At 49.5% G+C, this 19,962-nt stretch overlaps 7 protein-coding genes across 13 annotated transcripts; 3 read left to right on the top strand and 4 right to left on the bottom strand.

The window, feature by feature from the left end:
• Positions 1 to 1,018: 1,018 nt before the first annotated feature.
• Positions 1,019 to 1,523, top strand: FOIG_01047 (uncharacterized protein). The gene has a single exon (XM_031197632.1). The coding sequence runs from the start codon at positions 1,119 to 1,121 to the stop codon at positions 1,452 to 1,454; it is 336 nt and encodes a 111-aa protein (XP_031073399.1). The 5' UTR covers positions 1,019 to 1,118; the 3' UTR covers positions 1,455 to 1,523.
• A 78-nt stretch (positions 1,524 to 1,601) lies between these two features.
• FOIG_01048 (uncharacterized protein) lies at positions 1,602 to 2,690 on the top strand (the record flags this gene model as incomplete). Its single annotated transcript, XM_031197633.1, has 3 exons — positions 1,602 to 1,642; positions 1,952 to 2,195; positions 2,245 to 2,690. Exons 2-3 carry the CDS (start codon positions 2,003 to 2,005, stop codon positions 2,688 to 2,690), a joined length of 639 nt encoding a protein of 212 aa, XP_031073400.1. The 5' UTR covers positions 1,602 to 1,642; positions 1,952 to 2,002.
• Positions 1,912 to 4,920, bottom strand: FOIG_01049 (uncharacterized protein). Its single transcript, XM_031197634.1, has 2 exons — positions 4,898 to 4,920; positions 1,912 to 4,826 (listed from the first exon to the last, which is right to left on the bottom strand). Exon 2 carries the CDS (start codon positions 4,823 to 4,825, stop codon positions 4,262 to 4,264), a length of 564 nt encoding a protein of 187 aa, XP_031073401.1. The 5' UTR covers position 4,826; positions 4,898 to 4,920; the 3' UTR covers positions 1,912 to 4,261.
• Positions 4,921 to 5,565: 645 nt separating this feature from the next.
• Positions 5,566 to 8,818, bottom strand: FOIG_01050 (uncharacterized protein). 2 transcript variants are annotated; one of them, XM_031197635.1, is made up of 4 exons: positions 8,472 to 8,818; positions 8,277 to 8,407; positions 7,401 to 8,217; positions 5,572 to 7,350 (listed from the first exon to the last, which is right to left on the bottom strand). In XM_031197635.1, exons 1-4 carry the CDS (start codon positions 8,529 to 8,531, stop codon positions 6,619 to 6,621), a joined length of 1,740 nt encoding a protein of 579 aa, XP_031073402.1. In that variant the 5' UTR covers positions 8,532 to 8,818; the 3' UTR covers positions 5,572 to 6,618. The 2 variants fall into 2 exon arrangements, with proteins under 2 accessions (XP_031073403.1, XP_031073402.1); XM_031197636.1 differs by having other exon boundaries at positions 5,566 to 7,350; positions 8,277 to 8,818.
• A 141-nt stretch (positions 8,819 to 8,959) lies between these two features.
• FOIG_01051 (uncharacterized protein) lies at positions 8,960 to 10,894 on the bottom strand. Its single transcript, XM_031197637.1, has 2 exons — positions 10,232 to 10,894; positions 8,960 to 10,175 (listed from the first exon to the last, which is right to left on the bottom strand). Exons 1-2 carry the CDS (start codon positions 10,487 to 10,489, stop codon positions 9,210 to 9,212), a joined length of 1,224 nt encoding a protein of 407 aa, XP_031073404.1. The 5' UTR covers positions 10,490 to 10,894; the 3' UTR covers positions 8,960 to 9,209.
• Positions 10,895 to 10,989: 95 nt separating this feature from the next.
• FOIG_01052 (uncharacterized protein) lies at positions 10,990 to 13,776 on the top strand. 2 transcript variants are annotated; one of them, XM_031197638.1, is made up of 4 exons: positions 10,990 to 11,312; positions 12,121 to 12,485; positions 12,542 to 12,653; positions 12,704 to 13,776. In XM_031197638.1, exons 1-4 carry the CDS (start codon positions 11,290 to 11,292, stop codon positions 13,248 to 13,250), a joined length of 1,047 nt encoding a protein of 348 aa, XP_031073405.1. In that variant the 5' UTR covers positions 10,990 to 11,289; the 3' UTR covers positions 13,251 to 13,776. The 2 variants fall into 2 exon arrangements, with proteins under 2 accessions (XP_031073405.1, XP_031073406.1); XM_031197639.1 differs by lacking the exon at positions 10,990 to 11,312 and having other exon boundaries at positions 11,555 to 12,485; positions 12,704 to 13,727.
• Positions 12,030 to 19,226, bottom strand: FOIG_01053 (uncharacterized protein). 5 transcript variants are annotated; one of them, XM_031197643.1, is made up of 5 exons: positions 18,390 to 19,226; positions 17,047 to 18,309; positions 14,463 to 16,979; positions 13,989 to 14,298; positions 13,467 to 13,875 (listed from the first exon to the last, which is right to left on the bottom strand). In XM_031197643.1, the coding sequence occupies exons 3-5, from the start codon at positions 14,508 to 14,510 to the stop codon at positions 13,709 to 13,711; spliced, it is 525 nt and encodes a 174-aa protein (XP_031073410.1). In that variant the 5' UTR covers positions 14,511 to 16,979; positions 17,047 to 18,309; positions 18,390 to 19,226; the 3' UTR covers positions 13,467 to 13,708. The 5 variants fall into 5 exon arrangements, with proteins under 5 accessions (XP_031073407.1, XP_031073410.1, XP_031073409.1 ...); XM_031197642.1 differs by having other exon boundaries at positions 14,463 to 18,309; XM_031197641.1 differs by having other exon boundaries at positions 17,047 to 19,226.
• Between the last annotated feature and the right edge of the window lie 736 nt (positions 19,227 to 19,962).

Below are 19,962 nucleotides of genomic sequence, written 5' to 3' on the forward strand. Positions count from 1 at the left end.
CTATTGACAAGCTGGGGGGGCAAAGTCATTAAAGTACTTCCCAATGCGGTAAGGTGACCACGCCAGGGATACCAAGTTTCCAATAGCGGCAAGCATCCAGACCGCCGATGAAGGAGCAACAACTGCAGCAGCCGACATGCTGAGATTTTCCGGATGTTGTCCAGAATCGTTAAGGACAAGGGTATTGCTGTATGCTCCACGGTTGTGATTCGTAAGGGTTCGGAGATTTTGGTTGCATGTGCTGTGAAATGAATGGGAGGATACTGAGAGAGATCATGTCATGCTAAAAGACTGTGTCGTTGTTTGCTGATATGTTCAATCAGACACGGCCCATCTCATGAAACCAATACATAACTGAACAAAGACACAGCTGCCTTGGCTGAGTTGCATTACATCGGCGAGCTTACGACAGCATGTTTGACAGTGGTAACCTAAATCATGGCGGCTATCGCTGCTAAAAGGATAGGGTAGCTGGCCTCGCCCTCCGAGAGTTGGTCTGTAGTGCAGCAGCTCCGGTATACGCCGGGGAGGCGCGGTTAAAAAGTGTGCTGCCGTGACCACTGCCAGACTAAGGCAAGGCTGACAGGAAACCCTTGATAAGGCCTAGAACGAGTCGAATTGGGGACTTGGCCAGAGGGAAAAGGATTTGCATAGATCAAATCTCGACTCATGACTGGATTAGAATATTAATTCCATTACAAGGTGATCGCTAAAGACCAGCGATATGAGTGAATTGAGGTCGTCAGGGGGCAAGGCTCGGTGCAAATAGAGCCTGGAAGTCAAATTGTGATGGATCGAGGTCTCATGTCGCTAATGATGCTTGCTTGGCTTGGTGGGCGCGTGCCCGCTCTGGCTGCCAGGCACAGCAATCCTAGAGGTTGTTCGTCGGTCTTGCAGGTGGAGCTGGCGCATCCCCGTAGCCTGAAGGGCGAATCCACAGAAAGCTTGGAGTGTAAGCCACAAAGGGCATAGCGCTGGCATGCTTAGAGGACGCTAGGACATGGCTAATTTGCGTGGCAGGGATCTGATAGGGTCCGTTCTGATTCGGGAATTGGAAGGCCGTGGCTGGCCTGCCAGTGGATGGAATGTGATGATGTAGCGAGATAGGCCAAGAAAGAATGGCATGGGTTGAGAGAGGAAAATGCATTATCAGACCAAGGCAAGCTAATGACAGGGAAGTGGGGGACGAGGTTCTTTGGGTGAAAGTGGAAAGAACCTGGAAGGGGAAAGGGAAATGGAAAGCGAAAGGAGGAAGGAGCTTGAGGAGGAAAGGACAAAGCTCACAATTGAATTCAGTTGAACCTGCGGAAGGCATGTCCAGCAACCGCTACCTGCGCTACACCTCACTCAACCGCTCGCCCACCCCTCCACCCCCTCTGTTCTGCACCTACACCCCGGCCCTTAGTTCGGTGGGATGGGATAGAGTAGTTGGTACCATGGTCTCGTGGGATTAGGTTGGATTGGATTGCCATCGGTAGCGTCTGAATGTATCCCCTTTATTGCTCTCAATATTGTCACTAGCTCTGCGTTCCCTTCATTATAATAAGCCTCCCTCCTTCTCTCGAATCTCCCTCCTTCCTTCTTCTCTATCAACGCCTCAGTCAATTCGCTACTTCGTTGTGCCTATTTCCCACTACCTAATGTAAGTTCATACCTTCTTCAGCCTTTCCTTGTATGGACAACATCCACATCGAACTTCGTGCCTGGGATACCTAGGAAGAAGGATGCATTCAAGTGCAATGCAGATCGGTTGGGCAACAGCGACAGCAATGGATGGAAGTCAATCACGCTGGCACCAACTGCCTGTGGCTTGTTTACTCGACTATTCATCAAGCCTCGTGCACCCAACTCGAACACCACAGCATCATCACAAACGCCATTACTCAGTCTCGCTACCATTTACGCTTTATCGTTTCAGTATTTCTGAAATAATAACTAACCCGGCCGATAGTAATACTCAGTCATTCTTTCAACCACAAACCAAACCTCACCAACCTTCAATATGAAGTACACTCTCGCTACCATTGCTGCCCTCGCCTCCGTGGCCCTGGCTAAGCCTGCTTTCCTCAACACCGAGTTTGATCTCACCGAGGGCAAGCCTTACACCATCCGCTACTCTGGCTGTGACGATGGCTGCACCATTGTCCTCCAGAACGGCCCCTCCGATGATCTCTCTGACTACAAGACCCTGACCAGTATGTCTTACCATTATTGACTATTGAATATCTTGCTGACCCACGATAGGCTCCGCTACTGGTGACTCTTTCACTTTCACCCCCTCTGAGCTTCCCTCCGACACCTACAACTTCAAGATCACCGACAAGGCTGGTGAGGTCAACTACAGCGCTCAGTTCCCCTACAAGGGATCATACGCCGCTCCCTCTGTCACCAAGTCTGCCACCGCTACCGCTGAGACCACTGCCGTCGTTTCCACCAAGGAGGCCACCACCCTCGCCAGCGTCACCAAGTCTGCTGAGGAGACCACCACTGTTGCTAAGCCCATCATTCCTACTCATGCTCCTTCCAAGAACGCCACCACTCCCACTGCTGCTCACCCCACTCCTTCCAAGACTGGCAGTGCCGGCGGCGAGACCAGTGTCCCCAGTGTCCCTGAGAGCGGTGCTGCTCGCATGACATCCTCGCTGGCTCTTATTGCCGGTGCTGTTATGGCCATGGTTTACCTCAACTAAGTTATGGACATAATGTTTTATGCGCATACATGGCATGAAGAAAGAGCGGTTTGATGAGACTCCAGTTTCGGGTGTATAATTCTACTTTAATGATGGCCTTTGTTTTATTCTTTTCCGGTTACCCCATGAGGCGTCGCGGCCGGCTATATCCACCGATGAACCCTGCTTTGGCTTGTCTGGGAGGAAGAGAGCCTGGTATTTAGAAATCAATTAGACTCAATGTTAGTCTGTCTTTAAACAATTGTTTGATCTTGTGATGTATGTCGCATACTTGAAATTTGTAGGCCATGGTGCATCTCATGACATTGGTTGTCGGACTAGAAGCAAAAACAGTATTTCATTGGATGTGTATTCAACTCACCTGTCACCGTCCAAGAAGCCTCTGTTCTCTGGTTTAAGCTTCCTGTGTGGAGAATAAACAACGTTTGCAGCATGTCTTCGCTCTGATTCCGAGTTCCGTCGTCCGAATTTCCCTTTCGTCTTGTGTTGGGTTACTCTCTCCACACCTCCAACATCCTTACATGCAGGTTCCCGGTCTGATCTGCCATCCCTTTCTGCGGCCCAATTGCTGTTTCAAAGTAACAATTCAACGGGACGAATGCCAAATCGATCCCTGGACCGACGGGTATGCAACATTACCAGGGGCACCCTGCTATAACGGCGCATGATATCAGTGGACATTTTACAATCTGCGCCTCTCTGTGATGCGTCTTCAATGAGACAGCCTGGACAGCATCAAAGAATTGCCGCACTTTTATGGTTCCAATCTGACCTTCCGTCTGATGCCGAGATATGCTTCGTTATCTTGATACAAGAAGGTTCCCCATAGTGGGTATTATGTGCATCCTTATTACACAACGGATCATCATCCACAGTACACAACACTTCCCAGTATTTGCCCAAAATTCGTCGCACACCGGTAATTAAATGACATGTACAGGGTCTTTCAAGAACTCGGAAGCTGCGTGAGACGGGGTGCGGAGTACTGTAAGCCTTCATTCATGCGGTGTGTCATAGGTACTCTATGCAGCAAACATCACATGGCTCGAATTGCTCAATGACGATCGTGTGCTTGCAAGTTGTGGAGGGCTTGTGTTACATCTCACAATTTAACCGTGGAGATCATGACCAGGTTTCCAGTTCAAATGTAATGAATTCTTTTCGATGTAACCGATCTAGTCTGACTTAGATGATCTGATTGCATGCCCGTTGCGTCAGTGAGCATTCCTGTTGTTTGTGGCTGTGGCGGCCCTGTCTTTCTTCATTGAATCCATTTCGAAACATAGCTACTGCTGAGGTTTTTTTGCAGAACAAAGTAACAGATACAACAAAAGCACGAGTGGAGAATTTCGTAAGAGCATAGACAATGAATGCATCATCGTACATGAGTTCAGATGAAAAGCAAAATCAAAAGATACTGTAGATACTGTATATGAAACGCGGAACCGTTCGGCGCGTGGCAGCCCAAAGGTGATAGACAAACTGCCGGCCGGAAACAGACAAGGAATCCATGCCCCAAGACATTCCTTGGTTTGAAACTCAAAAATGAAAATATTTTTCTGCTAGAATTATCATTGTCGTGGAGTGATTCGCCTCTTCTTGGCGACGAAAGAACTTGTCGTAATATCGGCCCACGCTCCGATTCCACAGAGTCCTTGATCATCTTGGACAGAGGTGTAGCTGTAGCTGAATAGGCTATCGCTACCGACGGACATTTCAGAAGCACGGTCGCGCACCACGTGCGAGCCGGGACTGGCAAGCGAGCCTGAAGGCCGGGTATCCTGGAGTTCCAGGCGGAGCAGCTCGGACGCCGTGAGATCGACGACGGAGGCGGACACGGACGCCGGAGCGTGGCATGTGGTTTCGGAGGCGGCGGATGATGTGCCAACAATGGTCCAGCCACTCATCGAGAAGTCGTCGGCTTCGGAAGGGGATGATCTGATTGCCGTGGTGCGCTCGAGAACCATGGATGTAGACATATCTATGGTGGGAGGAGAAGGGTGTTGATAATCATCCATGTCCATGACTTGGCCGTAAAAGTCGAAGATGGAAGAACTGCGGTCTTCCAGAAGTATGGACGACGAGAGGGAAATGGAAGAATCCGAGTTGCTTTCATGCTTATCAGAAAGAGTCATGCTGACCATGTTGATGAGCCCAAGAATCTAGTTGGGGGATGCACAATGCGTAAGAACCCCTCTCAGGCATACGTCAAATGTGGTGTAATGTTGCTCCAAATCAAGCGACAAGATAGACGTCGTGATACTCAGTAATGCTTAGCTATGTTAGCGTATCCGCCCAAGGCGAAGTGCCGGGCAGCACGAGCGTTGACTGTATTTCGATGACTTGGTTGTCTCGCTATGAAATATTCTAGAAACAAGATACTGACCCGAGGAGGTGGGTGAGGCCAGAGCTTTTGAACCCAGGAACCCCTTAGCCCAACACCATGAACCATTAACTGCATAAGCCTATGATCCAGCCCTTTCCATTCGTCAATCGTGCCGAACGCCATGAATGATGCGTTGGCAGTGCCCCTTGCTTGGTGCACATCTGACGCGGTCTCGATCAGACAGCCTCAAGAATACGGTACGCGGGGAACAAGTGCTATTCGCAGAGTGGCATATACCAAAATCCATGTATCTTTGGTATCGTCATCTCTTGAAAGTGGTGTCATTGCTGCATGGCAGAGCCTCCTCTAACCCCTTTCGCATTAGACATGAACTACTGCTTACCTGTCAAAGCCAACCGCCTCATTCTCTTTTGACGCCCTGCTAGAGAGGAGGTCCATTTTGGGGAAAGAGGAATTTGCTCCTTTATGTCTGACCCTATGACCATGCAGAGATATATCTAGAGCCCAGTGTGGCTGGCATTGGCACAGGTTCTACTCCGATTATGTTAATGATTAAACGACAGCTGTTTTTTGAGTTCTCCAAGTCTCTCTCGTTTAACTGGTGACTGGTGCATTGGTCTCATCAAAGTCTGGATGTGATTCTTGTTCTCCCTGGCATGACTGTATAAGATGATTGGCTGATCAAGAGAATGTTCCTGGAGGCTCTTAAAAACTCATTTCTAACTACAAATCACTCTCTGACTCTCTCTCACATATAATACTTCCTGCGATTTCGCTCTGTTCCTGTTTCGAGTTTCCGGAGGCAGGTGGCTCTTCGTTGGTGGCATCAAGCCCACAGCTTAAAAGCACCAGTGTCTCTGAACTGTATAGCATAAGTCTGAAACTCGGTATCCCGCCATGCGTAACAGTCTGGATATTGTAAATATTGATAGACCCCCAATAGACTCAAGTCTGGGAGTCTGAGCCACTGGACTGACTGAAGTGTCTTGCCAACTCTGCGGCATTAGTACCTGAGTTACCATCCCCCCTTATGTTCATATTCGTATTCAGAAAATCGTCTTTTCATTGTATTTCGTCGGTTCTATAAATGGAGACTGCCTGGACGTAGACTTGCGCTTAATTCTGCATACTGATGAGTGTTTAAGAGAGTTGCTTTGCAGCCACGAAATTGGGTTGCATCCTGCCAATTGCGAGTTCTTGCATGGGATCTATTAATTCGCTGTGATCGCTAAAGGCCAACTTGTATGACTTGAGTGATCGTGCGGCACGGTTTTTGTGACTGCTTCCTGCTGATGCTTGTCTTGAGGCTGTCGAATATCGAGTAATGGTGATCGATGTGGGAAAAGCGAATGCGTGATATGACAGGAAGAAAGATGAAAATTGATATAATAGGTAAAACCAAGACAGTTCTTAGACACAGCAAGCTCCTCCCGTGAGTAAGAACGCAGGCAATGATACCCAAGTAGGTACATATGCTTCCGTGCTAAGGTAAGTACCCCTTTGCTGTTTGTGAACGGTATCAATAAGAAGGGCTAGTATTTACACATGCTACCGATGTCCCAACAACTTTGGATGAAGTATTCAAGTCGCGCTAATATCCGTAACGGCTGAGCCAAACTGACCATTACGCTCTCTTCTCTCAGCCTCCAGTGTAGCGGCCATGCTCCCCTTTCGTCGTAAGCCGGGGGCTTTAAACTTCCTGACCACCTGATATGACCTGTCGAGCTCATTCTCGACAGCACACCTAATTCTTAGGGCGGCTACGGCAGGCCACACGCTCCTCTCGCCTCTGAGAACCCAGTAGTTGAGGGTCTCTCGTGTCGGAGTTTCTAGTAATCGCACAAAGTCCCCTGCTGTCACTTCGGGCACGAGAACCATGGAAGCAGCCGGGACTTGTTCATCAACCAGGAAGCGACGGATACCGGTTGGCAGGAGATTTAGTGTGTCCAGCTGACTGAGGCGGTGCCTTATCTCCAACCCAACCATGCGTACGAGAAAGGCAGATATCTGTGTTGTCTTGCTCCGTGACTCTACTAAAGATGGACCATGCATATCAGACTGAATAAAGGGAATGAGATACGGTCGAGCTTGGCTGACAATGAAATGATTGACGTTGAATAACTCAGCAATGCGTCGTAAAGGTGAGTCTCGATCGGAGTAGGATGTATGAGTCCAATGTCGAAAGTCAATTGTGTTAGCTGGTGCCCACGGTACAATGCTGCCGTGGGCGTCTTTGCAGAGCATAGTCGTCTTGCGGTGGCCATAGAGAGAAGGCGATGAGGCATTCGACGCTACAGCAGCGGTCCAGATCAACTAAGACGGGTCAGCAGGCTTCGTGAATAGTCAATGTTTCAAGAACATACCACATTAGGCGCAGTCAGATAGTTGAGGAGCGTCGGTACACCCCCCTGGCCCTCCGTCGCAACAGTTATGTTCAGCACCCTCTTGCTCCGGTTATAGGCCTCCTCGAAAGTCAAATCGCCAACATTGGCCCTCACACACTCCTCCAAAACAGTCACGTCAAGAAAGTACCCCTCTTTGGAGAAACGTCTAATCCTCCGCAACAGAGTTTCCCACCGCGACCTGAAGGTCTGAGCTGTTGATGTTTCCCCGTTCTCATGACCATTCTTGGACGCAAATGCCGAGAGATCGATACCATCGCCACTCAAAACAGCCGGTAGCTCATCTTCTGTATGAATAGCGACCAGAGCCGCGATCAAGGCGCCTGTAGCCGTTCCCGTAATAATGCGCGGAAGTAAACCACGCAGAAAGAGAGCCTTCACAACGCCCAAATGGCACATGCCAAATATGGCACCACCTTGAAGGACGAGTGTACTCCTCCCAAAAGCCTGTCTTGTGTCATGGATACAGTCCAATTTCATCTGCGTCGTCAACGATGGCCCCGTGCCATGTATAGCCGATGGAGTTGTAGGCAGGGCGCGAATATCTTCCACTGCCTCGGCAATCTGTGTGATGTACTCTTCTATAAGGTACTTGGTTCCGGCAAATGATCGATTGTAGAGTTTGGGTGAGGTAATGTTCCCGAGGTTTCGAACAAGGCCGGATCTTAACAGGTTGACGAGCTGCTGAAAGTTTCCATCTTCCCGCGCGGTCGCGAGAGAGTCTAGGCGTTCTGCAATGAGTCTCCAGTCGTAATACTTAGAAGCTGGATTGTTCCTCCTGTGAACTTGTTAGCGTAACGCATCTAAGTAGACATGACATTTTGTAAGCAGACTTGCCATAGATCAAGGCCCAGGAGGTTATCCAGGTGTAGCGCGGCCTCCTCCCAGTCCTCAAAGGCCTCGGCGGTTCTCAATAGATCCAGCCATAGTTCAACGGGGCTTTTGCGCGCGTACCAGCTCCGCAGCTTCTGCAACGACATAGTTAGGAACGACAACGTCGCGTATCACGGATAGGAGGAACAGAGAGTTTACCCTCTGCCAGAAGCTGGCCACATCCACGACGACACCCCATACGGTGATTACCACCCCCATTGCGCGTTACCGAGGGCCGATCACAAGCACAAGCACCATTTGCGAAGTGTCGTGTTTTGCGAGCGTTTAGCGACGAGATCACACGCACCCAGTGTACCTTGGGACTATGTCATAAACGCTAGATACCGCATGCAGAACCGGTGAGGGGGGGCTTCTTAGGGTATTTAGGTTCGTCTATCAGAAAATCGAGATATTATTTTATAGGATGTGCAAGATAGGTTGGTGTTGTTGAGTTTCGTAGAGCTCCCCGCAGCTGTTCAACAAAGTACCTCCTTGAGCAAGGTAAGGTAATGCTTGACGCTAAATCGGCATGTGATTGCCAATGAGATCACCAGTTTTTGAGACATGGAATCTCGGAGATTGAGCCACACTCACATGCACATATATGGCTAGTATTCATCATCAGAGTCGCGTGAACGATTTTTTTTGTGATAAAGTGTGGTTTGTTTATTATGTTGCGGCTTATTGTATCGGCGAAGGTTTCACACAAGGGATTCAGTAAAGATGTAGCCTTGCTGTTATTGCCCCCAAAAGTCTAAAATATAATACAAAAACCACCAATTTCTGCGATACTGTCTCGGAGACAGTTTGATATAATCATATTATGCAGCAATGACCTCCTTTGCTCGCCATGCAAATATCCATCCCATTGTCTCTGAAACTCCAAAGATGTCCGTTTTAATCGTCATCATCATCGATGACATTTCTCCGGCGGGATCTTCCTGCCACTTGTTCGACTTCGCTGAGATCATCTTCGTCCTCACTGCGATCCCTTGTCCTCTGACGTTTGGAGCGAGGCTTCTCCTCTTCGTCGTCATCGGGAAAATCATCTTCGTCATCATCATCGCCTCCGCTTTCCACTTCTTCGTCGTCACTATTGACGATGAAGCCATCGTCGAGGGAGTAGCCTTCATGCCGACCAACAGCATGCTCAAGCTCCTCGTCTGATTCCTCATCTCTTCGCCTTCTAGGCTTGCCCGAACCAGGTGCGCCGCGCTTGCGAGAGCCTCCCGCGCCTCGGCGCCCACCTTCAAGGTCCCCAATAGACAGTCCTCCTCGTGATCGGCCATACCCACCATCCATCTTGGCAGCAGCATTCTCGCGTCGCCTCTGTGCCTTCATTCTTTCCTTCTCAGCCAATTCGGCCTGCTTCTTCTGGAGTTCGGGGTCGACAGTAGTTTGGATGATCATGTCAGTTGCATTCGCAGGCTTACTGGCGACAGCCATCCTCTCAGCTAGGAGAGTCAGCGCGTCGTCTCCAACAGCTTTGTTGGGTCGAACATTGTATTGCTCTGTGATATGCCCAACCGTCATGAGGATGTTGCTGTGCAACTCGGCGGCAGCAGCGTAGTAGTGACCATCGTTAACCTCGTTGTAGGGCTTGTCTGGTGGTGGGGCGAGCGCCTTTCTCTGGATCTCATAGTGCTCTCCGCCAACGGAGATGGTCACTGACCCGTCACTCCAGTGAAAGATGTTTGTGTTACTCTTGAATTCGCCGGTGCTGTGATCTTTTCGTACTCGAGCGACATGCTTAGGATGTTCAGCTTTAGCATTTGCCAGGTCGAATTCTGTCGGTTCAAACGTCTCGGGATCGTACACTTCAGGCATTATCTTCATGAACTTGGGGATCCGTAGAATTCGAAGCTATATCGTCAAAGTCAGCGCCATGAGGCTTCTGCAGAGCAAGTAAAAATGCATACCGCGCCATCTTTAGGCTTCGGAATTCGATGTCGATAGGTTTCGACGTTTTGGATAGCTCGTTCTTTTGTCTGGACTTGAGCCTGGTCGTCGTCATCGTTGCGATACCGCGCGTAGCTGTCCCCTTCTGGATCTGAAGCAAGTTCATCATCCTCATTGACAGGCTCCTTGGTAGGTACAACATCATCGTCGCCATCATCACCGAAGAGGTCGTCGCCGCCCTCGTCGACTGATTCAATTGGGTCTTCTATGTCGGACATGTTGTAGGTTCTTTGTGGTGACGGAGACTGAATTAAAACAGTGGAAGGGAACAGTGAAAGAAGCGGTTGGTTTGCGCGCAAAGTGAGCTTGCAGTCGCGCCTTACTTTCCGTGACCGCGGATCCGTTTAGCTGATTGTGGCTCTAGGCCTGAGGTTGGGAGGTAGGTGCACCAGCCACTGCAATATCCGTTTTGTCGATATTCACAGCCACAACCTGTGCCACACATAAACAGATGGCAACCTAAAGTTCCTCTGCCTCAAGTTAGTGGAGACGAGAACGAAGGAACAAGTGTGCTGCAGCGTCAGGAGGTTTGAGAGGAGGAAAAAAGTGGCGGAGAAGTGGCAGGAGTGTCAAGATGCTCCCCTTCGAATGCTCTGAAACAGGCATGGCGCGCTTCAGGTGACAAAACAGAGCCAGTCGCATGAGACGAGTAGGGAGGCTTCTGGAGACGGGATGCGATGCGATGCACTAGCGTGAGGCCCCGTTGTGGCGCTCATCCGCTAAAGTTACGGGGTACTTAGCCGCTATTCATCAACCTGGAAGCCCAAGCCCCGACACCGACACCTCAAAAACCCCCTTTCTCAAACCGACTCCAGCTGCTGATATCGGATTTGATCTGATATTGATCCTGACAACAACACGCAGTCTCAGTCAGGCGGAAGACAATACCAACGACCGCTCAAGTCACCGAACATACCCCAATACCGACTCGAGCGCGTTCTCCCTCTATTTGGGAAGCCCTCGTGGAATCCTTCTCAGGCGCCTTTGCTCACGATTTCACCCCGCCTTTCTGTCAACCATGTCGAACCTCTTTTCTGGCATGTGAGTATATATTTTCATTCTTCAGTATCATCTCAGTTTGTCTTTTCTCGTCATTGGATCTTCATTGTCAGCATCACCTCTGTGTGGCTTGTCTCCGGGTTCTGCCACTGTTCTTGTCATGTCTCCATCATGAATCCTGGAAGAGCCGCCGCCTCTTGTAGAGGTAAAATATCTATGTCCACCAGCCACGACCCTCTACTCCTATGCGAGTGCAACATTGCAAATTCTTCATTTCGGATACCCTCGAACCTGGAGCCAATACCCTTGCGCACTCCTTGTCGCAGTGCAGGACAACTACCGAGAGACTGAGGGTCAACTGTACACAATCAGACTCTCACCATGTGGTCCCCTGGTACACTAGTACTTCGTCCAAGACATGCCCCAAAGCTTCATGAGCTGGAAACATTCATTTTCGAGCCTCTGAAGACGTTGCTTTAGGATTCCTTAGGAGAAACTGATCACTCGTAAAACCCTCGTCATGATGGGCATTCTCTGGTAGTGCCTATTGGACATCATGGATAGTTCCTCACTCATATATCATCCCTACCTACTTACCTTTCCTATCATCATTCCTCTCCCTTGCAAGGGCGCCACGCATGGCGCTTTTCTGCGGCTGCCATGGGCAGACCTGTCAGTGTTTCAACCATCTGTGCCATTTCAAGCATAGCGTGCTGTCACATCTATGGCTAGGTGCTCTCCTACCTACCTGTACCTGTGCTGACTTGAAGTGACTTTTTTGTTCCTTCCTCACCTTGGTCCTATTTCGATAGCATCCATTTCATTACGCTTGCTAACATAACATCACCAGTAACGCTCGATTCCGAGGTGGCTCAGCTAAGCCTTCTTCTGGCCCTCAAAAGAGCCCAACTGGTTCTACTGCCAGTCAGCCTCCACCGCCAGAGCTGCCTACTCAAGGGAGCCAATCTTCCTCAGCTAGCTTAGCTCCCAAGGTCCCCCCTCTGCCTAACTCTCCTTCACTCGCTCAGACCATTGGCATGGATGACTCTAGCGGCGTCATGAGCGGCGACGAACTAATTTCTTCCTATCATCTTCCTCGACCTCTCCCTCTGTGGCTCAATGCCCAATATGCTAAGCACATAGTAAAGGGTAATTTCATGACACTGAGCGCCCGACCCAAGACGGTCGAGCAAGGCGAGTGGATTGCACACCAGGGTGAGAATGAAACTCTGATATCACAATGAGTCCTTACAGGTGCTAACGCCGTTCAGTTGTTGAGCATTACCGCAACCTGTGGAATTTTGTTAGGGTTCTCCACGAAAAGGAGGATGATGGTACATCCATCTGCAACTCTACCAGCTGCCCTCGCATGTCTGCTGGAGCGTGAGTAATCAACACTCTTATCGGACCATACATTCACTTACGCTCGCTAGTAACCACTCTTTTACCTGGCTCAACCGTAACAGGGAGCCTGTTGAGCTTCCCGCCTATGAGTACATGACTCTTATGCAGCGATGGATTTCTGGTAAAATCGACGACACCAACATCTTCCCAACGGACCCTTCTGGTGTCTCGTACGCCCACAACCCCTCCATCACCACCACACCTTTGTCCCAACTCTCGAACCCTGGCGAGCCCGAGTACATCGGAAAGCGATCAGGCTTCCCTGATAAGTTCGTCGATATCTGCCAGATGATTTTCCGACAAATGTTCCGAGTCTATGCTCATCTCTACTGGGCTCATTTCACCGAGCCATTTTACCATCTCAACCTGGAGAAGCAGCTCAACAGTTGTTTCTCACACTTCGTCCTGACGGCTACGGCTCTGGATATGCTCAAGCCCGCTGAGCTGGAGCCCATGCAGCCTCTGATCGATCTTTGGGCCGCCAACGGAACTTTTCCTCCCGAGTCCAAGGCATATGAGTATGCCAACATCCGCGCCGGCGAGCGTCTTCTGCAGCTTTCCAATGTCCCCCAATAAGCATGGACTAGTACCGGTGTAGCGTAACACGAGAGGCGGAGAAGTTGGGGTATCGATCCTGTGGATCGACTCCCATGTACACAATCTGGAGGGCCTGTATCCAGCCTGGAGTCGGAGGGTTGATAAACCAGGCAGGTTAAATGGGACCGCATGATAAAGCATATTCTTGCAGTAGCAAAAGAGCTGCAGACTGGAGTTCGGGGGCCACGACTTAGTGCTTCGAGGGGGGCTTGACTATGAAGGGGACACACGACTGGTGGTAGACATACGAACTAGGAACTTTGACGTATCGATGTGAGGCTTGTTTCTAGGTCCCCAAACACAAATAGATCTCGAAAACTGAAGCAACGTAGTGTAGAAAATCACGAACGTGACCCATCTTGTCAAACGATAGATTCCTGCTCTCAGATTACTCAATCCATACCCGGGCTAATCGATATCTCGTCCCGTCATGCCTTTCAGTCATTCTTCGATCCCTTGTTGCACTGCGCGCTTACCTCGCTGATTTTGTATTCCACAATGACTGGTCGATCTTCCTCGATAACGAATCTGCCCGAGCCAACATACAACTTGTCCTGCAGAAGTTTCAACCCAGGAGCGTCAGTCTCGAACCTAATCTGCACAACTGACATCGTCAGTATCAAGTCCAGAATTGTCTCACAACAGCTCAAAACAATGTGGACAGGATGGCAGCTCAGCGTGAGGTCGACAACCATGTCATGGAATGCGGTAACTCACATGCATTTCCAAAGCCAGTCGTCGTGGCATTCGTATCTCCTCGAATCACTTTCCCCTCATCCCCCGCCATGTTGACGACACCATTGTAGCTAAAACGCAACAGGGAGCCAGAAGTATCACGCGCAACACTTGTTACTTCAAGCTTGACCCATTGACCATCAGGATCACGCCGAATGAAGTCGCTGCCATGGATGAACGTCGCCTCTAGAGGAGGCTCATATCCCGGCTCAGAGAGGAGAGTACCCGCCTTGGGGAGAAAGGGGATGTTGAGGAGGTTAGAGGTGATGACAAGAGGATCATTTATGGCGATCTGTCATCCAAAGAATTAGTGATACGTGAATCCATTCTGAATGGGAGCAAATCGCTGGGCAGAGAAACACGGTGCTTGTAGGGTTTGAAGGCACAGGCTTTAGGCTGGAGACAAAGCCACAGTAATATATACAAAAGGCGGAGAAAACTACAGTCCCAACATACTTGAGCTGTGAAGGCAGGAATGAGTGTAGGGAAGTTCGTCAACTTCATGTCGAAAGATGTTCGACTGAATGTCGAGTCTCATTCTTGTTCTAAAAAAAAAAACAGGCTAAGCAGCTGCTAATAGGCTTTTCTATCTCACTGCTTCGGATACAGTCTTGAAAACAAGAATGGGCGCAAATGCATACGACTTAGTGTGTTGAGCAAATGCATCCCCATCTCGTATTATATTTGCATTCTCCGAGACCACAACAGAGGAGTTTGCACGCAACGGCGATACACTGGGCGAAGTGTGTGCGAGCATCAGCATCTGAACCATGACACACATTGTGCTATTGTTGCCCTTGTGATAGGAGCATCTACCGAAGCGGATTTGCTAATCAATTACGAGATCTCTTGTTGTGTGACTGGTGAACAGAGCTGATATGGGTGCCCACAAGGGGCGACGATTTCGAGTGACGCAGACCGTCCCAGACTCTGGAGGTCCTTGGGAGACCAAGGCACAGAGATCTGATGATAGGGGTACATATATGAACTGGGAGCCATTTTCTTGACAGGCAGAGATACATAAACCCATTCTCAATAGTGTAAGATCAGGACCTATCGCCAATGACGAAGCACAAGGCCCCGTGGTATCAAAAGCGATTCGTGGGAACAAAACTGATAACATGGCGCAGAATGCCCGCAGATAATTTGGCTGACGATAATTTGAAAAGCCACCAACAAGGGTGATGTGTGTTCAAGGCACCAGTTACCAGTGTAACGACGTTCACGACACAATGACACCGCGAGCCCATCTGTTAGGTACGGTCAGGCTGCTTTCACAATGAACTCGCCAGAACCTAACATCAGACAGATTCAGCTAAGGACTGAACTATCGATGTAATTCCGGTTCATGATGGCGGCGTGGTGCTGTGTTTGTGCATGGGATATCTACACCAGAAGTTCTCGATACCGCCGGCCTGAATGCATCTCCGCCAACTCCTATTAGCCATATGTACCACCAGGTTCGTATGAAAAAGAAGATCGAGGTGCATTACCCGCCAGTTATGTTAAACACGGAGCATTGCGAAGGCTATCAGTGTATTTGAGGTCCTGGTGGCGCAATCCGTTTATGCATTCTGGAACCGATGTCCCTTTTGCCCGGATACTCCGGTGTTGTCCATTGATTTCCGTAACCGCGTATTCCAGACTGCATGCATGGTCATAAGGAAAGATACTGTCGTAGAGAGCTGTTGGATATTGGGACTGTCATCCGTTTCAACCCGTCATGGCCCAGCTGCCCGGGTACCCCCCGCTTCCTTCTGTCAAAACCTTGTAGGCCCAGCATTTTGTCTAAGCCACTTGTTTCAGAAACACATCCGCTCGTGAGATCAAGTGGCTAACAGGTCCTTTCTCAGCTGTCAGGGTCGTGTCCCAGATGCGGCAAAGGGCACAAGGTTTCTCTCTGCCATATTCACCGTTGGACCTTCTCTACATAGGAAGAAGAAACGATTATCCCATTGCGGATCATCGTCGTCGTACCTGGAGCCAAGGTCAAGTACACTTACGCTCAAGTCCTGGTATTTCTTTGTCCTCGTGCGCCTGACGATGTTCCAGGTATCACATCTTCGTTAGTTGACCAGGCAGAATGTCCGACGTGATGACCATGATGCCCAGAAGGCACAGCTATCAAGTACTCTTGAAGATACTTGAATAACTCCTAATAGCGATGGTGATCTACTGGCCGACCCCAGTGTCAGACGTTAAAAGTAGTCGACAATCGCTATACAAGATGTGTGACTTTATCTAAAACAACAAGTGGATGATATCATGGGTCGCAGTTTTACGAACTTGGCTCCCATGTTTGACTAATGCATACTGCGGTGTTTGAGAAGTAAGGTTCCATAGATAGCTTGGAGACCAGTTGCTATCAATGCCTTCACTTCAAAGTATTCGGTATGTTGATATGCAAAGGATACCCCAGCTTCGCAAAATACACTTGATTGGGGTCCAAATTGCACTTGCAAAACAATACTAGTCCATATAAAGACAATTCGGTCTGTTTCGTCCCCCAGAAGGCAACGTGAGATTTCCTTGTTCCAAGATGTTGTGAGCGTCATCGCAGCTTGTCGGCTGCGACATACCTGTCCCACGTTAACATTTCTGGGTTACCAAGTTGTATTGTCGGCGAATCTTTATCCTGGGATGCCGCATGTGCCAACTTTTAATCCCTTGGGTGAGATTGTGGCGTGGACAATTTCATCATGTTGATGTCCGTGAGTGTTTCAGAAATCGAATACTAAGGCGCGGGGGTTATAGACACAGGGCACCTCTGTCTCCGGGATTGCCAGCCGCAGCCTCGTGATATGACATGATACTTGCCGAGGCTGATGCTGTCAAGAGCCTGAAATCCTTGCTCAGACACAGCAAAATCCAGAACGGTGGATCGTTATGCTGGAAATCTCTTCGCATACGATGAACGTGGGCCCAAACTCGGACAGGGATCCAGACCGCATGTTCGGGAGATACCCTACGCCACTTGATAAATGAAAGAGAGGTAACCAGTTAGTGTTCCAAGCTCTTCTGCTGCGTGCTGGTGGAATACCAGTAGTCAATCCATATATGATTCTTTGAGTGCGCAAAATGACTCTAGGCCGTAGTAAAGTTATCAGCGCAATCGGGCCACACTCGGTCAGAATGAGTCCTGGATGATGATATGTGAAGGTGGAACGGAGGGAGACACAAAGGACAACGCGATATCAAAGATTGGAGTCTAGTACTAGCAAGACCTGCGTTGTTGTTCCTGTTCTAGGAAGAATGTCATATGGAAGGCTGCGTCACGAATAATACCCAGGAGATCTCCCGGTTGTCTTTCATGCCGGATATAGAATGAATATGATCCAGTACTGGAATCAATATTGCGTTAGATCAGGGGAACCGAAAAGCATGTGCATCTGAAACCGAAATGACTGAATTAGAGAGGTTCTGCGTTGTCGTGGGGGCTAGAGTGAGTGTCCGATAATCGCAGCCTCTCTTCGAGTCATAATGGCGGTATCCCTTTGCTCACCAATGGGATATGCTGAGGCAGTTGGGCAACGACTTTGGGCGGCCTTCATATCGGATTCACATCGGCATTGGTGAGTAATGCCGCTGATGCGGCGATGAGGAGGCCATTCAGAGTCGTAGCAGGCCCTGTCTCATTGAACCCGTTTGTCTCGAAAGGTGATGAGGCTCTCGATATGACCAAAGCGTACGTCTCGGTAGCCATGCATGGCGTTCAAAGTTCTGAATTGTCAAGGATACGCTGCATAGCCCACTTGGGTTATTGATGACCAGAACTGGCTAAACTGCATGCACGAAGCGGAAGCCTGATTGCCTGGACAAGCAGTTTAGGAATGGAGCAGGCCGAGCAGGTCTGCCTTCTGGGCGAATGAAGCACCAAAACCGCTCGCCCTATTTAAATGATTGGGTGTCGTGACAGATTGGGCAGTTTTGAATAGCGCTGGCCGTTTACCCAACTTGACCCTCCCGGAACAAGATCCGGAAATCCATCGTAGCAGCAAAAATGCTCGTACACTTGATCACCAAGCGATAAGACTATGCTTGGACAAGCAGATGGGACTTGAAATGACATTTCTATGCCTTTTTCATCAGCGTAAAACACAAGCCTGTGTTCACAATGCATTCATCGAGATTCGGGAAGCATTCCAGATGGACAGTCTTTCGTTTTAGGGTCCAGTGTGTGATATGACATTTTCCGTTACGTGAGAAGGGTCCTCGGATTTGAAGCATGGGCCCAGGTGCACACCAAGCACGAGGTGTTTGGGCCAAAGATCAGTCGAAGCCATGACGCTAGACCATCTGGTATCTGTCAAAGAGCAAGTCAGCAGGGTATGGGAAAGCAAGGTGCCTAACATTTTCCTGGTCGGCTAGGGAGAGGACGCGCACGCGTAACACACCGACAAAACAAAGTGCTCAAAAGAGAAGCACCACGAGCGGCCCATTATGCGACCGCGAAGCACAGTGGATCCATGATATCAGGTGTATGAGCCTAGTGGTTAGAATTAGGGTTGTAGAGGGCGTGCAGTAGGAGCGTGTGGGAGCTGAGTCGCAGCCGTCTTCCCCAGCCACCCACAGTGACGGAAGCATCGAAGTCTCAGTGCATGATCAAGAGAAGCATCTCTTGGCTGATGAGCTATTGGAGATTCCGCAGGTGAATCGGACGACAACAGAGGCTTGAGGCGTGATATCGATGGTGTTCTTGCAGTCAAGAATGGGATTTGTGGCGATTGTGTGGGATGGTCTGTAAACGGCACTCATTGGGACTTCAAGTTCCGAGAACTGGTGTCTCAAAGGCAAAAATACCTTATCTTGGGAGGATGATGGAAAACTCTTGCCTGGGGCATCTATTATTCAGAGCTGTCCCGTGATCCTCCGCTCGGTTTCTTCATTGGAAAGGCGCTGTGCTGAACTAAGCCGAGACCTGCTCTATTACCGCGTGTTGCTGCTTCCGCTGGTCGAGAATAACTAGGGTTCAATCAGAATGGTTTCCCTGAAAATTGAGGATTTTCACAGAGTGGACAAACACGCGCCAGGATGAAGCCAGTTGAGATATCCATTGTGAGGCGACTCCATTATGCCATGGCGTGTAGTTTTCCACAATTTTAGGACGGCTCAGTGTTCCTCGCTAGAACTAAAAAAGAATAGAGTATCCGAAGTCCCTGAAGACGGGGCCGAAGACGCGGTGTCGGACGCGCTGCTCGCGTTTCATATTGTGTTGTCTCCTCTAGTTGCCTTGTGAAATAAAGACTGTCGCGAGCTATTCGTTGAAGACGAACAGGCCATGGGCAGCTGTCCATGGCCTTCCAATCCCATCAGCCATCGGTACTTGGGAGTGTACGTCGACACGTTCTTACCCCACGGCCCAGCAGACTGGTCAATAGGAAGGCAGCCATTAGTGTTAGTGGCTCTCGGCTGATGCAGAAATAAAGCCCAAAGCTCTGAGCACTAGCGTCCGTTTTGGTGCCCAACGTCTTGGAATTTTCCATTGTTAGGTTTGCTGGGCTTTTGTAAACAACCTAAAGTGGCCGGGCCGGCCCAGCAGCGCCCGAAGCTAGACCCAATGAGACATTTTGGAGTCGAACTTAGAAGTCGACGCTCCTAATGAGAGGCTATGATGTCGCAGGTCTGAGTAAGAGTTTCTTACCGTCTTGAAATACGGTACGATGCTCCCTTGTTAGAGGTGCCGATATCAGCCTGGGGAGTATCAAATTTAGCACATGGCTTCCCGCCATTAGACCCAGTCCTATCCGCTGCCTGTCTACAGGGTTGGGATCGCTTTACAGACTCCCTGGCATAATGGCCTTATTGCTTTTTCCTTCAGCGGTTCGAAAGCATGTTCTCTGTGTTCCTTTACTGCTTATTGTCGCTCCCGGCAGTACATAAACATATTCCCCCATGTTTGTTAATCCTTGTAAGATCATAGTCAGCCTTCAGCCATGACACCACTCAGGTGTAGCTA

The sequence above is a fragment of the Fusarium odoratissimum genome (genome assembly GCF_000260195.1).
Source record: "Fusarium odoratissimum NRRL 54006 unplaced genomic scaffold supercont1.1, whole genome shotgun sequence".
Lineage (NCBI taxonomy): Eukaryota > Fungi > Ascomycota > Sordariomycetes > Hypocreales > Nectriaceae > Fusarium > Fusarium odoratissimum.

Excerpts from the sequence above, each read along its gene's own strand:
- FOIG_01049 (XM_031197634.1), bottom strand. The coding sequence starts at position 4,825 with ATGACTCTTTCTGATAAGCATGAAAGCAACTCGGATTCTTCCATTTCC.
- FOIG_01053 (XM_031197640.1), bottom strand. The coding sequence starts at position 14,510 with ATGAAGTTGACGAACTTCCCTACACTCATTCCTGCCTTCACAGCTCAA. Across the intron at positions 14,299-14,462 it reads TTCCTGCCTTCACAGCTCAA|ATCGCCATAAATGATCCTCT; the intron begins GTATGTTGGGAC and ends TTTGGATGACAG. Across the intron at positions 13,876-13,988 it reads GACTGGCTTTGGAAATGCAT|TTGTGCAGATTAGGTTCGAG; the intron begins GTGAGTTACCGC and ends TGACGATGTCAG.
- FOIG_01047 (XM_031197632.1), top strand. The coding sequence starts at position 1,119 with ATGGCATGGGTTGAGAGAGGAAAATGCATTATCAGACCAAGGCAAGCT.
- FOIG_01050 (XM_031197635.1), bottom strand. The coding sequence starts at position 8,531 with ATGGGGGTGGTAATCACCGTATGGGGTGTCGTCGTGGATGTGGCCAGC. Across the intron at positions 8,218-8,276 it reads CTCCTGGGCCTTGATCTATG|GAGGAACAATCCAGCTTCTA; the intron begins GCAAGTCTGCTT and ends ACAAGTTCACAG. Across the intron at positions 7,351-7,400 it reads ATCTGACTGCGCCTAATGTG|TTGATCTGGACCGCTGCTGT; the intron begins GTATGTTCTTGA and ends GACCCGTCTTAG.
- FOIG_01051 (XM_031197637.1), bottom strand. The coding sequence starts at position 10,489 with ATGTCCGACATAGAAGACCCAATTGAATCAGTCGACGAGGGCGGCGAC. Across the intron at positions 10,176-10,231 it reads CGAAGCCTAAAGATGGCGCG|CTTCGAATTCTACGGATCCC; the intron begins GTATGCATTTTT and ends TTGACGATATAG.
- FOIG_01052 (XM_031197638.1), top strand. The coding sequence starts at position 11,290 with ATGTCGAACCTCTTTTCTGGCAT. Across the intron at positions 12,486-12,541 it reads CGAGTGGATTGCACACCAGG|TTGTTGAGCATTACCGCAAC; the intron begins GTGAGAATGAAA and ends AACGCCGTTCAG. Across the intron at positions 12,654-12,703 it reads CCTCGCATGTCTGCTGGAGC|TAACCACTCTTTTACCTGGC; the intron begins GTGAGTAATCAA and ends TACGCTCGCTAG.